The sequence below is a fragment of the Larus michahellis genome, chromosome 3, assembly GCF_964199755.1.
Source record: "Larus michahellis chromosome 3, bLarMic1.1, whole genome shotgun sequence".
Classification (NCBI taxonomy): domain Eukaryota; kingdom Metazoa; phylum Chordata; class Aves; order Charadriiformes; family Laridae; genus Larus; species Larus michahellis.
In genome coordinates, this window is record NC_133898.1 from 53,787,928 (window position 1) to 53,805,263 (window position 17,336).

Genomic DNA, 17,336 nt, shown 5'->3' on the forward strand with positions numbered 1-17,336 from the left:
TTCTGTTCTTTTAGGATAAGAAGGAGGATCGCCCCACGGTTATCCTGGGCCTGACCCTGAGAGGAATGCACATCTATCAGGTAACAGACTGCTGTGAAAGCCTTCTGGTATAGCATTAACTTTGCCCAGCTCCCCTGTCCTCCCCCGCCACCGCAGCTCCTCTGCCTCCCCTGTGAGCACCAGGCTCCACATATCTCAAATTCTTGGTTGTTTGCAAATTCTTTGCACATCGCTGACTCCACCCTGTACCTGCCAGTCCCTGTGTCACTCCGAGTTTGATGTGTTGCAGGAGGTGAATCACGTTCGCCAGCTCCTCTACGACTTTCCCTGGTCGCACATCGGGAAGCTGGCGTTTCTGGTGAGTTTGATGGAACGGAGGCCATCTGGCAGCGGGCTGTCAACCTGGGACCCAGCAAAGCTGTTGGCCTGCTCGCACTGCCATGTCGTGTCTTGTCACTCATATGCACAAGACTGCAGCTATTTCTGGTAGCTGTGTGGCTGAGAACATGCTCTTGCTCATTTGACTGGCATCTCCCCTCTTTATGCAGGGCAAAAAATTTGAGATCCAGCCGGATGGTTTGCCCTCTGCACGGAAACTGGTTTACTACACGGGTTGCCCCTTCAGGTCGCGGCACTTGCTGCAGCTCCTCAGCAACAGCCACCGGCTCTTTCTGAATATCCAGCCAGTGTTGAAGCAAATCCAAAAACTGGAGGAGGCTGAAGGTGAGTGACGGAAGAGCAGATGACTTCGGTAAGGGGAAGAGTACAGCATGCTAGGCTCTGCTGTTGCTTCATGGTGTCTGCTCTCTTATCTAATTAATGGTGTTTCTGCCTTATCAGGAAGCTGGTGAGAGACACAGAGGTGTTAGATGCATTTCAAGTCCATTACTGGGAAGTGTTTATGGCTCCCGCATTGCTAGACTGATCAGAAAGTGTGCGTGAGAGCAATAGAGGGGGAATATCTCCCTTGAAGTAAGAGGAGATCCTCGCTCTCTGCGCTCCCGATTTCTGCACATTTGACACGTGCTTCTGAGTGGAAATAATTTTGAATAAAAAGCTTTCCACTGGGATAAGATCTTGTATTCAAGCAGCAGTACAAGTTTTGAGCCTGTGCCTTAATTTTTTAGTGCTCTTTACTAAACACTGCACACAATTTAGTCTATAGTGTCCAGCAGTTAAGAGCTAGGAGTCGCAGGTGCCAGAAACAGCCTGAGAGCAGATCAAGACTCCCAGAATTTGCCTTTTCTGATGGCGTCCCCTCTCTGTAGGAACAGTGATTTGAACTCTTGACAGTCTCTGGTATCCTTCCAGGCAAACTTCAGTCACTTCATCACCTCTCAGCTTGCTTCCTTCCATCTTCCAGCTTTGCAAGCTGGGTCTCCTACAATTTCTTAGCCTGCCTCTCTCTGGTGACTGTTTTAATGCATTACGTAAGTCTTCTTCCAGAGGATTGCTGTCCCCTTTCCTCTAGCCTTCTCATGAATGCTTTTTTTCCCCTACCTCTTTCCTGACTGCTGTTCCCTGCATTCTTCATTCACGCTTTCTCTTCTCTGGGGTTTGTAAGCCTTGTACCATTACCTTCAAGGTCAGCAGAAGTCAGCCAGCAATAGCTGGTCCTCTTGTCTGAGGACACAGGCTGACTCCTTCCAGGGAGAAGTCAGGAGGAAACTTATTTCTGGTTATTGCCCATCTCAATTAACTCTAAGGAGCTTACATCCATCTCTGAAGTGGTGACTGCTGGTTGTGGCGAGGCCCTTGGTCTCGTCTAGCTCGGGTATTTCTGTCTTTCCCTTCAGTGGGTTTATAGAAGTGGCCTTAAGGTGTGTGGGTGCAACCAGTGGCACATGCCAGTCACCTGCAGAAAGGCTCACTAAGCAAGGGCAAAAGGCCATAGGCTGTTTTGTGTCTGCTACTGTCTCATGGGTTTTTTTGGCCACCCTTAGCACACCTCTCTTTAGGTAACAGATACAAGCCATGGGAGAAATAATTATTAAATCATTAATAAGTGCCAGCCATTGGGATCCTGTTCTTGGCTATCTCCACACATTGGTGACTTTCAAGAATCAATCAGTGTACTCTTAAAGACTGAGCACTTAAGTTAGCAAAGTAATTCCCTCCCCCCCCCACTTTTTTTTTTTTAACCTTTCCTTCATTCTGGAAGCTACTATTTTCTGTATCATAACTGCCTCTAATTCAGGAGCTGCTGGGCTTACTGCAAGTATGACTGACTAACTCTTTTACAACCAGCTGGACATCCCAGTATCTGTTGGGCAAACAAAAGACAAAACTGTCCCTGTATTTGTTTGGTAGCTGCAGCAGTTGTTTCTTAATTGTCAGGTTGTGCCAGTCCCAGGACTTACTGGTTATTTTTGCTGCCCTTCCTTTGGTCTTGCTTTAAGTTCTCCCTGGTTTCCCTTGTCTTTCTTCTTCAGAGAAGAAGCGCTACCGGGAGTCCTATATCAGCGACACACTAGACATGGACCTGGACCCATGCGATAAGAACTCGCGTGGCAGTGGGAGCAGCGGGGGCAGCCGGAGGGATAACCGTCTCTCGCGCCAGTCCACAGGGAGTCACGGCAGCTCTCACACATCCGGCATCGAGGCTGACTCCAGGCACCGGGTGTCGGTGGAAATGTCAGTGGATGAGCCCTTCAGCATTGACCGGGTGCACAGGAAAGAGAAATCCTGCAGCTCAACCATCAGCTACGGTAGCTCTGGCATTGACAGTGGCAGCAAAGGGCGCGCTGAAGACGACTCTCAGGACGATGGTAAAGCATTTGAACATAGGGAGCAACTTCTAAGCCCGCTCTTGCCTTCTGCAGGAGAATGGGGATTAAGAGAATGTGAAGCAGCTTGGAGCAGAAGTGTGATGCTAACCGTTTTCCTGCCGCTCTCTTCCTCCTAGAGCTTGAGCTGGCAGTAGATGAGCCAGAGGAGGTGCCTGTAGATGAGCCTTTAGAGGGAGACCAGTTAGAGGAGGCCACTGTGGGAGAATCTGTTGAATCTCTTCCTCTAGATGCTGCTAGCTGCCAAGGTGAGATGGCTTTCTGCTACTGCTCAGTGCTTTTCTTCAGGCTCTAGCAACAGGAAGACATGTTTGGCAAGCCAGGCGTAATCTGAGAGATCTAAGACAGCTGTATCTTCTTCCAAACAGCTGTCAGTGCTACTTACTGTCCTACTGCAACAGGATCTGAAGTCAGCTCATCTAGAGGTTAAAGGCCAGCACCCTATATTGTACAGTGCTGCTCTCCTCTGTGCTCCTTGAGGTCTCCCTTCTCCAAATTTGCCAAGCTTATACTGAGTTAACAACAAAAAGATAACTGAGGTAAACCTTTTGTAGTGAAGGAATTTGCTTTGAAATCTTGTATATTGCAAAACAGCCAAGGGGTACAACCACAGATTAATGGGCTAGTCGCAGGAATTAATAGGCAAAGCTCTGTGGCTTGTGATACAGGGAATGCTAGACAATGGGGTCATACAGGAGCTGTCTGGCCTTACGACAATACAGCCTTTATAGCAAAGCAAGACAGGTGAATATGGGACAAGTTGGTGAGAAGCTGTTTTCTTGAGAGTTTTAAACACTGATCCTTAAGGACAAAAAGGAGTACTCATGAGCAAAGCTCCCAGAATACTGAGGGTGCTTACTAATGTATACTTATATTTATAGGATACCACTGCTTGAATGTGGCCTGTGAGAACAACTTCCCTTTTCCCCAGACCACAAAACCTCAAACCTACAATGCTTTTCACTTCCTCCTTCTCCTTTGCAGCTATAAATCAGGAATCGCTGTCTGTGGTGCAAGTCACTCTAATAAAAATGAGAGGTCAGAGTGTGGAATCCCTTCACCAGGTAAAGCGGGGCGCTCGGCAGGAGGGACTGTGTGTGGGCATTGAACCCAGGGTCTAGTGTAATGGAGACAGCTGTAAATCAGGTGAACTCAATTGGTTTGCATTTGGCTGATTTTAAATGGTGTAACCAAAACCAGCTGTTGGCCAGCTACTGCTATCAGGAATAGGACAAGAGCAGCGTTTGGGTCCAGAGTAGTATAGAGAGGTTTGGAGCAGTCTGCATGGAAATCTTGCAAGGCAGCTATCGTCTGCCTTAGGCTTCCAGACGGGAAATGGAAAATAAACCACTTGCAAATTTTCAGTGCAATATAGAGCCAAGACCATCCATGCAGTTTGGATCTGGGTTGCAAACTTGATCATCTTCCTGCTCCTGAAGCCAGAAGGAGCTCACATCAGAGCAAAACCAGATGCTCAAGCTCTAATTACTATCGTTTGTGCAATTATACTATGTGTGTGCGCTGAAGTCTTTGTTGTCAACATTTTCTCTTCTTCAGACCCTTGACAAAAGGCAACTATATAAGGTAAAATATGTCATATCAGAAGTTGTGCTTGGAAAAAGCTTATTAAAATGTCTTTTTAAGGCCAAACAATATTTCTTTTCAAAGTATAGCTGTACCCACTGGGGTAGAAATGTTGTGTGGTTTTCTTTTTTAAAAAAAAAAAAGGCAAACACCCAAAAAAAACCCCCAACAATAAAAATCCACCAGGCCTGCACCATTTCTTCTCCCTCTAAATCCAAATTAGCCTTATCTGCTGAAAGAATTTTTAAAATCTGTTCATCATTTTCCCCTTTACTTCTTGAACTTTACTGCACAAGGACTTTAATCACTTAGGACTTTTTTTTTTTTCTGTATTCATGCTTCTTCCTGGACCCACTCAAAAGTGATAAGAAGTTTTTATTTATCAGCAAAATAGTCTGTAAAGTGCTACAGGAGATTTAAATAAAATCTGTGTTATTTTTTCCAAAACTGAAGACTGTGTGGTACAAATCATAATGAACTTATTCCTATATTTGAGTGAAATGACTTCAGAGTGCAAGGCAGGGAGTGGGTATCTTGCTTAAAGTAATGTTTTTAACATTAATGTTTTTACCAACACATGCTTATGCTATTAGTTGATCAGGAGGCATCTCTTTCATAAGAACGTTTCTGATCAACACAGTACTGTCTAAGCAATTGCAAAGACCTGGCTGCCACTTCTATGCATCAACTATTTGGTGCATCTTTAAAAAAAAAAAAAAAAAACTAACCCCGAAACCTTCCTTGCAAGGCCATGCAACTAAACGCTGCAGGACTGGATTTCAGCATATGCCCTGTCTGGGAGCACAGCTGAGACAGTGCAGGATTTCCTCAGGGCAGTTTTTTAATTCCCATCCTGTGGAGGTGAGAGAAGTGATACTGGGAGGAAGTTTACCATGTTGCCAGCAGAAGTATTTTGCTTTAAAAGTGATGTTACTGAAATCAGCCTTAATATTGTCATTTAAAAGCTGATTATGAAGAGACAGAGCAAGAAAAATCAGGTGGGGAATTTGGAAATGTCTCATAGTCTGTAACTCTTCCAAAGAGGCCGAGTCACTACAGCTCGTGTAGCAAGACACTGCCTCTGGGAATTACTGCTGGTTTGCTGCTCCTGTTTTCTTTATTGCTGAACAGTGCTATGTAGATGAAACTCTGTGTTGCACTTAGTGAATTTTGGACACCATAACCCATTAGTTTGCATGGTTGCCTTCTGAACCCTCCCTTCAGCTCATGAGACTTTCACTAACTCAGTGCGTTCAAGCAGTTAATTTTTTGTTACATGCACTTTGTCCATTTGAGGATGACTGCACGGATCTGCCAAGAAGTGTCAGGTCATTCAGGTGTCAGTACCTGTCAGGTGTTTCGTCCATGGTACTGGATGCTGAGAACACAGCGCAGAGAGATCAGGATCTGGCTCAATATGGCAGGGCAGCTTAATGCACTTGTGATTTCTTAATGGTTCACAGCTTCTTCATTAAGCCAACATCCTTCAGAAGGCTGGCGGGGCTGTTTTGAAGGAGTGGAAGAACAATTTTGGAAAATGTGTAGCATGCATAGCCAGCATCCTTAGGCTGTATCTGAGCTCATTGTTCTTATTCGTGTGTGTCTTACTGAACTGGCAGGTCAGATCACCCAAAAGCAGGAGCTGCACGGACCAGCACAGCCAGAGTTTAGATGACATCCGCCTTTACAAGCACCGGCACCCGCCACTAAGTGCCACGCTGTCTTCAGACACGTCCCACAGCTACACGTTTGGCTGCAGCCTGGAGGATAAGCTGTCCATCTATGGCTGCGTTTATTCCACGGCGGACTGCAAAACCAAGTCTGCCCTTTACGGGAAGCGATCCATGAACTGCCTCTCCTTGGATCTTCTGGGAGAGGACCAGCTCCCGGAGGAGTTTGTGGTGTAATGAGATTGGAGCTCTTCCATACCAGGAAACAGCTCATCATGGAAATATATACCTCATTAACACGTGTGATGTCACTCTGGTTCTTGCAGGAGGTTGTGAGCAGCTTTGTTATTCAGCTCCATAATCAGTAAGTGGCATCACTTTTGCAGACCTGACTACAGGGCAAATCAACTGGAGTGTAGCACTTAACGTTGGCGTTTGAAGTGTCTGAGCAGAAAATGGAAGTGGCCTGCACCATTAGCAGTGACACAACCAACATAAAAACCAAAAACAGTGGACCAAAACTGACGCTGAGCTAGTAAAGCGAACACTGTGTCTAAATGGATTTATCAGAAAGAAATTTAAAGTCTATGTCAGTTTATCTTCCTGCCTTTCTCTTGCAGTCCATTTATGTTAATGCTAGTGTACAGATAGTTTGGTTGTCTTGAATATGTGCTGCTGCAACACTGCCAACAGCTGTCAGGCCAGGATATACTGAGCACATTTGGAGGGCTGTGTATGGAAGTGTCTAGCCTGTTCCTGTTGTAATGAATACAAGTTGCGTATTTGCTTTACTGGGAGCGAGACCTGCTCTGCCAGGAGTTTATTTCTCTCTTTTTGTTCTTGTTGTTGTTTTGTTTTGTTGTAAGCATCCAGCCAAATACAAAGTGCGTTCTTTTTTTTTTTTTTTCTTCTTTAATGCAACAAATGGAACTGTCTCTCAGCTGTCTACTACTGCCATGGTGCAGATTGGTAAATAAATGCTTATACCCTTGGGGAGATGGGGGAGGGGACAGAAAAAATGACAAATGACTGCTGCTGAGAGTACAGAAGACAAGAGCGTTAATTGACTGGCTCTTGAAGACAGGAGTGTGACTGGAGAATTTGTCCAGGCATGATCATCCCTTGCTTTGAATCATACTCTTATGTTGTTCTCTTCTTTTTTTTTAATAAATCTGTTCCTTAGAAATTTTTCCTCTGCTTAGGAGACAAGTATGGACTGGAGAAAGTCACTTTGGAAGGACAGACAGAGTGACTGTGTCCAACTTAGTCACGGATAGGTCATGCAAATGTGAGTGTGTGGTGCTCCAGGGCTGGGGCTGGTGGAAGCGTAGAGTGTTTGGGTGCCAAACCAAGGGTACTTGTTTGGTGATATTCAGTGGTGGAGCTGGCTGTGCTGGCTTTTACTAGGAAAATAATGATAATTATGCTCTTTGAGTCAAGTATTTGGTGTGGAAAATATTCTGCCACCTTATTACATCCAAATAAATGTAAGTTTGTTTGATTTCCTTCCCAGTCTTCCCCCAGTACTTCCTCCCCTCATCGATTCCCAGCATTTGGGAAGTTTGTACTTGCAGGCATGTGTAACCTGTGCCCAGCTCTTGACAGCCTTGCAGGTGGAAGCTAATAATTTTTTGGCAAACTCTAGAAGCAGACTGATACTATTCTGCTGGTTGAGGAAGCGTGTGTTGTGCAGTGTCAATCACTCAAAAGCTTAAGGTAGATGAATTCAAGAACGGGAGGAAGCCAGACCACGACTAGGAGGGTTTGAGCTGCTGCTTTGTTGGTGGGCTCGCAGGCTTAGCAGTTGTCTGGTAAATTGCGTTCCCGTGAACTGTTAAAATAGCAAATCCATGAAGCCTGTCATCTCACTACTTCTGTGCAAGTGTGGTGTAGAGACAGAGAATCCAGGTGCATCTGCATTTACTGAAGTGGCATCAGTGGCAGTACATCCTCAGATGAATCCAGCATCAAACCCCAGCTCTGTGTTTGAGGAATGAATGATGGGCACAAGCTCACTGTAGCCACGACTTAATTGACCATGCCCTCTTTGATCACACTTTTCTTTCTTTTTGTAATGAAAAATTAATTAGGAGCTGTGTGTTCACCATAGCCTCTTTTCCCTTCTTCCAAGCAAAGCCAGTTTACAGAATACTTTGAGGTATGTTTACTGCATCCAAAAGAAACTCATCTAAATGGGTAAAGGACATCTGGCTGCTCATGGACAGTCCAGTCAAGCCTTGTGCTGTCGGTTGCTCCCTGTTGTCTGGAGCCTGTTTGGCCATAAGCCGTAGAAGACTGGCACGGCCAGGATCCAGGAGGCCCATGGCTGTGCTGCAGGGAGCAGCCTTGTTCTTGCAGCTGCTGTGGAGCTGGAGGGATGGCTCTTACTGCAGCAATGCCCGTCTGTCCATGGAAAAGGTTGGGGGGGTCTGGAGTGACAGCCCTGCTAAACTGTTTCTCTCCCACACATGTAGAAGTACAGTTATTCCTGATTCTGGTGATGGTTGCTAACAGGAAAAAAGGTGAAAATTCAGCAGGTGGAGTTGTTTTGAAAGGTGTCGTAAAACATGTGTACACCACGTGCTCACGTATGTGCACCCATGTTTCAAAGACAATCACATTCATGCCTGCTTCAGCCTAACCACCTTACTGAAGTGTTCATTGCCACCGAGCAGCTTGGGATTTTCTTTTTGCGGTTACCAAGCATTCAGTGGATTCGACGAAATGCTGCAATCCTGCTGTCGCTGGTTACAAAATACACCAGTGCCTGAAAAACAGTGTGATTGGCTCTCGCGTGAGCATCCGCTGCCTTGTATGTACGTGGGGTTTCTTGTATTTATTCATGGCTGGTGGGGAAGGCAAACTCTCCAGGTCTGACCATCTTTCCCAGTGGTCTACACAGCTCCCTCCAGTACTCTTAAGTTACATATGCATATGAAGGGGAGACCAGACACTTGTGTGTGTAGACTGAGAATGAATTAATATCTTACAAGCACTGTGAATATCTATTATGCAAGTTTTTGTATTCATATGGAAAAAAAAAACCACCCTGTTCCTACTAATAGTAGATTTATTTTTTGTTCATCTTTGGATTTAGAAAGTCTCTTTATTATTTTTGGTTTAGATTAGTTTGGTAGAGGGTAATGTGTAAGCATTTATCAGCTGATGTTAGAAACTAGCTGCCAATATTTGTACATATTTGTAAAATACTCATGGTGTAATCACTCTATTTTAATGGTAAAAGTTTCTCCTTTCCATGAAAGGAATTTCTTGTTTAAAATATAAATAATTATATGTACACCTGCAATAAAGTATGACTAGAAAATGGTAATTGTGTATCTTACAATTTTTTTTTTCTTCCAAGGGGTCCATGTCAGTGAAATCTTCCATTTGAGACAGGTAGGTTGCAGAAATGAATTTGCTGCCAGACTGTAATGCATGTGAGCTTGGCTTGTGATGGCAAACCCAGAGGTGCTGCAGCCATTCTCGGCACGTGGCCACAGGGGCCTCTGTCAGGCCCTGAGGACCCAGTCGAGCAGGTTGGAGTCAGCGGGAACACTAATGGGAGCTGAATCTAACTGAAGAGACAAGTTAAGCCGCTCATGGTAGTTAGTCAAGAAAACCGAGCGTGTGAACTCCCAAGGGTGTAGAGAGATCCTGTCAGCATCCTCCCGGGGGCCGCATCTGAGGATGGGCACAGCAGACAACGTGATGCAGAGCGCTGCTGAAGAGCTCTTCTGCCATAAGTCACCTAACCTGCTGGCCTGGTCTCTGGCATGAGTAAAGGAAAGTTCTGCTTTTCTTGGGACATAAATCTATTAAGGGGTGCTATAGTATAACGATTCACACTTCTTGAAGAAGCTTGCTGATTAGGGTTGTCCCCTATATATATATTTTTTTTTTCTTTATGTTATGGACTGCTAAAGCTAGCATTCAAAAAAAAAAGTAAAATTTTATGTACTTTGATATTGTAGTGTTGCCCCTGTTCTTATGACTTCCCATCTTGTACTTCATGTTCCTGTCCAGTACGTGCTGTTTCCCGTACATAAATTTTCGAGGACTTCAGGGACTCATCCAGCTTTGGTTTGGGGATGCTAGAAGGAAGTGGTCTGGTTACAGATGGAGCTTTCTATGGAGGTAAAATTAAATAATAGTCAAATGTTAAATCTTCTAACTGAAGGGCTTTGTCACTTCTCTTTGTTTCTTTTCTTGGCAAGTAATAGCACTTTGCCTGCCAGGGTGCACTGCTGCTGATCAGAATACGTAGGATGAGTCTGTCTCTGAAGATGGGGCTTCTCGTGGTACCGGTTCTCGGGGTACCGGAATCCTGTGTGGGTTCATCAAAGCGATGCAGCGTGGGATGGGGAAAATAGCACTGCAGCTGGTCTGTGCTGAGGTGTGCTAAGTGTGGGAGCTGGATGGAGGGAAGGTCTGACGGTGCGTGCTAAAGCTGGCGGGGAAGAAGGGGTGTTTTAAAACACCGAGGGGTGAAGTGAGAGTAGTTCCTTGGTGGAGTTCCTGGCAGCGACGCCTGAGACACTGAGGGCTGACACCGTTTTAAAAGCCTTAATGCTTTTGAGCAAGAACTGCTCATGGAGACTCACGCTGGTGGGCAAGCTCCCTGCTGCAGCCCTTAGCAATGGGTGGTCATGGTGTCTCCTGGTCAGGCTGTCCAGGCTTCTCCTCGTCCCTACCCCTGCCTCCTCTGCCCCTGCAGCTGCCCGCATCTCTACCTCACAGCCCCCACTATGGACCCTGCCCCTTCTCTGGGTGCCTTCCCCTCGGTGCCTCCCCGTCTCTCATGCAGGCCCCACCAGCAGGGGCGGGAGGAGGCAGGGAACAAACGTGCCCCCTCGGGGCTGTTCCCAGCCCGCCGGCGGCAGCGGGGCCAGCTGGGGCACAAAAAGGCGCTCCCGGAACAGCCGGGGTGCGGCTGGGAACGGCCGAGAGGGAGCCGGGCCCCGGGCCTGCCCCGCGGCCCACCCCCGCGGCCTTCCCGGCCCCTGGCACCGCCCCTTTCCCCTGTGTTAACAACGGGGCCCGAGCCTTTAGGCCACGCGTAAGGCCGCTCGGGGGGCCGCAGGGAAACGCCCGGGACGGCACTGCGCTCCCCGTCGCGGGGCCGGGGCCTGGCCCGGACCGGCTGGCGGCAGTACCGGGCCGGGGCGCCGGGCGGCGCCCGAGGAGCGCGGCGGCCGCTGCGCTATGGCCGGGGCTCCTCCGGCCGGGGCTACGGGCGGGCTGGAGCCGCGGCTGCGGGCCAGGGCCGGGCCGAGGGTGCTCCAGCCGCCGCCCCAGGCTGCCACCTCCCGCCGCCGGTGCCGGCTGGGCCGAGCCGCCTCACGCAGAGCTGCCAGGGGGGTGGCTAAGTGGTGCTGGGGGCCGGGGAGACACCTCGGGCAGCTTCTGCCAGCACGTCGCCAGGGAGGGACCAAACTGCCGGGGGCAGGGACACACGGCCGGCTGCGACGCGGGCCCAGGCAGGCCAGAGCTGCTGGGAGGTGGGTAGTCGAGCGAGTGGGCCCCGAGGCGGCTGGTGGCCATCGTGTGCTCACCGGCTCCCGGCAGAAAGTGTATGGAGAGTTCCCAGGTCAGCGGGGCAGCACCTCTGGTTCCTGCACAGAGAGTGAGGTGCCCAGACTGCACCGGGGACAAAGCTGTTGGTTCTTAGCCTGTGGGAGTCCTTGGCAGGGGATGCTCTAGGTGTGAAGTGTTGATGTTAGTTCAAAAAAAAACCAGCTCCAACAAGTCGTTTCATGGAAGACGAGGCCATTCAATGCCATATACCCCCGGGATGGGGAGTCCCAGAATCACAAACAGTTTGTTACCGTCTGAGGAACCCACAACAATTCATTGTCGTTTAGACAATTCTGTCACCCGATGACCTCCTCCCCACCCAGGAAAGGGAATCGGGAAAAACAAGGAAACCCGAGGGTTGAAATACAAACAGATTTAATAGAATAGGACCAGATAATTAACAGCAATGACGCTGAAGAACCAATATTGATCCCAATACCAATATAACATGTACAGGATTATACTCAGCCCGCTCTATCAGCAGGAAGCTGTGCACTCCCAGCAGGGGACAGCAAATGTTGGACACTGCGAGCGCTGTGGCTTCGGGAGGAAGGGAAGGGCTCAGGGGTCTGGCACCGGGGCAAGGAATTCTCTGGACTGCCACTATCAAGGGAAAGAGAGGGCACTACACAGCAAACTTTCTAGTTGATATTGAATGTTATGTTTCTGATATGAAATAATCCTGTTGGCCAGCTTGGGTCAAGTGCCTGGGTCTTGCCCCTTCTCATCCTGCACCTGGTGAGCTCGAAAACACTGAGACCTTGAAATCCTCATACCATAGCTGCCTATAAAGTAAATATTTTCACAAATTCAGACACTAGCGTCTTCTAAAAGTGCAATTTTCCCAGGTGTTAGAAGAGAAGTTAGTCCTGGTTGCTCAAACAAGGCCACAGTTGTAACATGAGAGGCTGTAGTTGGGGCAGTGCGGCTGTGTGCCTGCTCTGTGCCGGGCATTTCCTTCGGCACTGTGCATGGGGCATCGCTGGAGACAGGATGGGTGTAGACAAGCCCTGGGTACTGCTCAGTGAAGGGGTTTTTCTTTCACTGCCAAGCTGCCTCCTTTCTGCAGAACCTCTGCAGGTGTCAGAGCAGCATCACTGAGTGTGTCCCTTAGCCCCATCCAGGAAATCAGACATCCAGAATTTTTAATTCCATACTGAATTTTTAATGACATTTGCACACTGTTGCAACCACTTGCCTGTTGCCACTTGTCACAGCCCAGCTCCACCTGTGATGGTGCGCTCCCCGCGAGGCGCCAACTTCACCTTTATGTCCTGTAACCCTGCCCAAGCGATAACCACCCGTGGTGGTCACAACGGGTGCATCTAGTCATGATGGTGGCATCTGGGGCTAAGCGTGGTTTTGAGGAGACAGATAACAACACGATAGCCAAGGGCTAACTTGAGCAATGTGCCCACCTGACCACAACGCTCGTACTGTGGTCGATATGCAAATATGACTATAGCGAGCAGCCCAAGAGCCCTTTGAGCTCTCCTGCACGGCAGCAGGCTGCGTGCCAGGGTCTCTCCTTCAGTAGGTTACTTCTCAAGGTAGTAACCTCTGAAGGTTAGTGCTTGAGATTCAGAGATTCCTTGCCGCAACAGGTTCTCAGTAAGTGACTAATAGCATGCTAAACTTTGAAATATTAGCTAAGTGATATAAAGGATTGATTTTGCATATATAACCCTTCAGACATAAACTGTTGACCAAGTCTGGAAGTAGGATTGGATCCAGCCACACCTAGACTCCTCTCTGAGAAGGAGCTTAGAAAGCAAGGGGGTCCTTTCTGAACCTCGACTCAATGGGAGGGTCTCCCTGACAGCTTGTCTCACCCTGGCCTCTCTGTAGTAAATAATCCAGTATACCCTGTCATCGAATCTTTTTAAAACACCATCACATTTACTATCAAACGTTGTTAAATCCCTGTTTTATATTAATGACTCATTGCTTTTCTCTCTGAGTGAAGTGCATCACTCCATCTGTGACCCCACCTCCGTGAGCCCCTTGGGCAGCTAAATGCTAGTGGTGGGCTGCTGTTTGGGCCCTTTTGCTGTGTTCCTTCAGCCGGGGCAGCTGGGTCCGTGGCTGGGCGAGACGTACCGCCCGGTGCAAGGGTATGGGGTGCCAGCACCTTGCCAGCTCAGCACGCTCTGCAACAGCCCCGATCGCTGCACCAGCGCTGGGCTTCCTCATGGAGGGGGGCAGAGGAAAGGGGCGAATCTGGTACACGCAAGGTGCCATCGGTCAGCAGGGACGGGCCGGAGGAGGCGATGGAATGATGCAGAAATGAGCAGGAAGAACTTTGTTTCCCCATGGATGATTTCACTTCTCACATCCAAACGTTTTATAAAGTAAACCCACCTCAAAATAGTTCCCGCTCCTCCTTTGCTGGCACATACTGTGTCCCTGCAGCTCATTTTTTAGGGGCATGCTTCAGCCCATGGCCATACTGTATTTTCACACCAGCTACTGCTGCATCCGTCCTAGACCATGAACTTGGGTCTGTAAGGAGGGGATTGTAGTTGTTAGAGTAAGATCCAGATAGCAACCCTCGCATTGGAAGTCCGTTGTTCTACCACAGAGATATAATGAACAAAAATCGTATTTATTCTTTCTGGTAGACTGCAGGGGCAGCTGAATATGAGGTCCTGAAGAACATAGCTGTGGTATTTTAAAATTCTGCTTTATTTTTATTCCTGGAAATATTAGCCTCACATTTTTATTTTAGATCTCATAAATACATTTATACCAATCTTTATTTTTCTTTCTCCAATCACTGCTGTTCTCAATACACGATTAGATAATTGGATATGGCACATGCTAGAAGCCTGAAGTCTCAGGCCACCACGTGGAAAATACCACTGAATACTTCAGCAACAGTAGAGCATTCGGTGTAGGAAAAATTAGTTTGCATTACCATAGAAAATACTCGGCCTCTTTGCTACGACCAGCTGACAAACAGCCCGAGTTGTGCCTGATTCCCACAACCATGCTCTCCACCCTTTTAGAAAATGAAGCTTTGAACGTGGCTCGGTCTCTAACGAAGGGGTTCCAGACTGGAAGGGTTGGATTGAGGCAGCCCCTCCCTGCTCTTCTGCTGGCTGCAGGCTTCGGGGTTACCCCCCCCTGCCCCCGGCTCCACACTGTCTCACACCCGAGTGCATTCCAAAGAGCTCTGGCTATCGGGATGGAGATCCCTGACCAAAAACATGCGCTGTAGGAAGCCAGGTACTTTTCTCTCCTCCAGGCGTGACTTGGGGGATGAGAGCAAGGAGGCTTTTAGCCCTCTTCTGAGGCACCCCCGCTTACCCACTGCTGGAAATAAGGTCTGTGCTGCAGTTTGTTGTTATTCCTGGCGGTGCTATTGAAATCTTTCTTGCCTGGCTTGTGGGCTGTGCTCCTGTATTTAGGGTTAAGAGGCTTGCTGCGTGTATGGAGGAAGCACAGGATGCCAGCCTGGGTTTTGTCTGTAGGGTCTGCTGAGGTGGATCCTGAGCTCTCTGCGTTTGCAGGACCAGTGACACCGGCAATGCCCCTGTCCTCTCCTCTGGCACACATAGCTGCTGCTGGGCTCAGGGAGGGCTTTCTGCCCATATGACCTTTGTGTGGCTAACGCAGACTTTCTCCCCGTGGTCTTTCTAGTCAGACATGAACAGAGGGCTCCTATAATACCTCTGTTAAAGTGCTAATGGGTTATGAGATGCATTTTTGGGAGCTCCCCTTCTTGGGATGGCCAAGAAGGACATGCTGGTCACCAGAGTGGGTACATTAAGGCAGATGAGACACCCAAGGCCAGATGGACAATATTAATATTGCCAGCTTTGACTGCATTTCTCACAAGTGTTGCAGTACACTATGGGTCTTTTTAAACTCTAGGTCCCCAAGTCACACTTTTGCATAAGGCTCACAACTTGTAATAAGAAAAGCAAGGAATCCTTCCCAGCATACCTGGCTGAAGGGAAAATTTGGCAATAGGACTGCTCAAACGGCCCATGCCAGAAGGGCAATAAAGAGACCCCCAAGTGCAGGTGTGTTTTTGAACGTCTAGATCCAAACTCACACTTAGGAAATGCCTTGAGGCTGGGGGTGCGGACATGGGGGCCGTGCCCCTGGCCAGTCCCAGCCCAGCCGGGCTGCCATGCTGGCATTCAGCTAGCCACGTCCTGCAGCAGGGGATGAGCAGCAGAGTTTGCTGTGGGAGCAGCTGGGTACAATTTTGATTAACATTCACTGCAAATAATAGAGAGGGTACAAACCATTGCTTGCCAATCTGCTTCAACACAAACCACTTTGAAATCCAAAGCAGAATTACTGCTGAAAAATAGAGGGCTAGCATGCTAAGGGAGAGCTCTACAGCCACGATGCTGATTTTAGCCTGTTTTCAGAATAAACAGAGGAGGGTTGGAGCTCTTGAAGGCTGCCTTTCCCAAGGACGTTGCCAGAGCATCGGCTGAGCTTTTGGACAACCTAGCACTTTTAAGGCTAACAAGCTTTAAGGACTCCCCAAAGCTGCTGCCCCCGACTGCTGCTGCCACCACTCTGGCCCTGCTTTGTTGATGCCATCCTGCAGGCTCAGAGCTGCCTCTCCAACTCCAGGCAGGTGCCCACAATTTCGCTTCACGTACAATTTCTCCCCACGTAGAGGATGCCTGGATAAAACGCAGAGCCCCGCAAGGCACAGTGACAGCAATTCTCACATTCTGTTTCAGCCGTGACATCCTAGGCATGGAGGAGCACCAGGTGGTTTCTGGTGTCCCTAAGCTGTTCTCCTCTGCCTGTGAGCAGGGGCCAGAAAGTGTTGCCAGCAGCTCAGGTGTTTACCTTGCTGCAGCTGGTAGCAGGTCCAGGTGGAGGTTGCTATAAAGGAGGCACTCAAAGCACAGGAAATCAGCTCCCTTCTGAGGAGAAGAGCCAGACAAAGGATGTGGTTTCTGCAGACTCCATGGGAGAAGAGTTACCAGCAGGCTCCAGTCTCATGGTTCTGTGGATAAGCTGCCTAGGAGAGAAGTAAGGAGAGCCCTGCTGGGGTGGTGGGGTAGGGCTTACTTACCTCTCAGTCTTGCTTAAGTGTTGTTCACTGTAGGAGTCACAAGCACTGGTGTTGCAAGATGCTCTTGGCTGTTGTGGAGCAGCTTTTATGTGTGGGTGCTGGACTGTAGTCACCGGCAGTGTCAGTGGTGGGTGTAATTTAATTGTGTACTGGAACCAGCTGTGTACCCCCAGATAACAGGTCTCTGTGGACCTGCATGAGCGCCTTGTCCTGCCCGGGAAGCTGGCATTTCAGCGGTCACCATAAGCTGTGTTGGTATCCTGAGTGTTTGCTTGGGGTCTCCTAAAAGGCATCCTGGCTGAAGGCAGTTTGGCGCTGCCTTGTGAAGCGTCAGGCTTGCCTGCGAATGGGCAGAGGTGTCCTCAGTGGCACCTTCCCTTCCTCGGGTTTGGCTTGGTCTGTTTTGTAGAGGCGCTGCCTCACCATCCCATGGTAGTGCATGGCTTACTTCAGGAGAGACACAGGAGGAGCAAACCTGTGGGTGTAGGTGCTCATCTCAGACAAGAGGAGGTTGATGCTTCCTAGAAGTGTGAGCGTGGAGAAGGTGGCTGCTCTGTTGGTCTGAATTAGAAGGCCTTAGCTGTAGTAGCCTATAGCTACTTCTAAGTTCATGCAAGCTCCATAACTGGACTGGATGCAGTCCTGGTGACATGAGAAGCAGGAGGTAAT

At 48.6% G+C, this 17,336-nt stretch overlaps 1 protein-coding gene across 4 annotated transcripts in view; it reads left to right on the forward strand.

The window, feature by feature from the left end:
- FRMD1 (FERM domain containing 1) overlaps positions 1–9,371 on the forward strand; it is a 43,472-nt gene extending 34,101 nt beyond the window's left edge. For 3 of the 4 annotated variants that reach the window (XM_074580210.1, XM_074580211.1, XM_074580212.1), the window contains exons 8-14: positions 15–80; positions 290–358; positions 549–723; positions 2,433–2,768; positions 2,906–3,034; positions 3,771–3,850; positions 5,990–9,371. In XM_074580210.1, the coding sequence (XP_074436311.1) occupies positions 15–80; positions 290–358; positions 549–723; positions 2,433–2,768; positions 2,906–3,034; positions 3,771–3,850; positions 5,990–6,277 (1,143 nt within the window). In that variant the 3' untranslated portion in view covers positions 6,278–9,371. The remainder of the gene's footprint in view (positions 1–14; positions 81–289; positions 359–548; positions 724–2,432; positions 2,769–2,905; positions 3,035–3,770; positions 3,851–5,989) is intronic. The other variant, XM_074580213.1, reaches the window with a different exon arrangement.
- Positions 9,372–17,336: the final 7,965 nt, after the last annotated feature.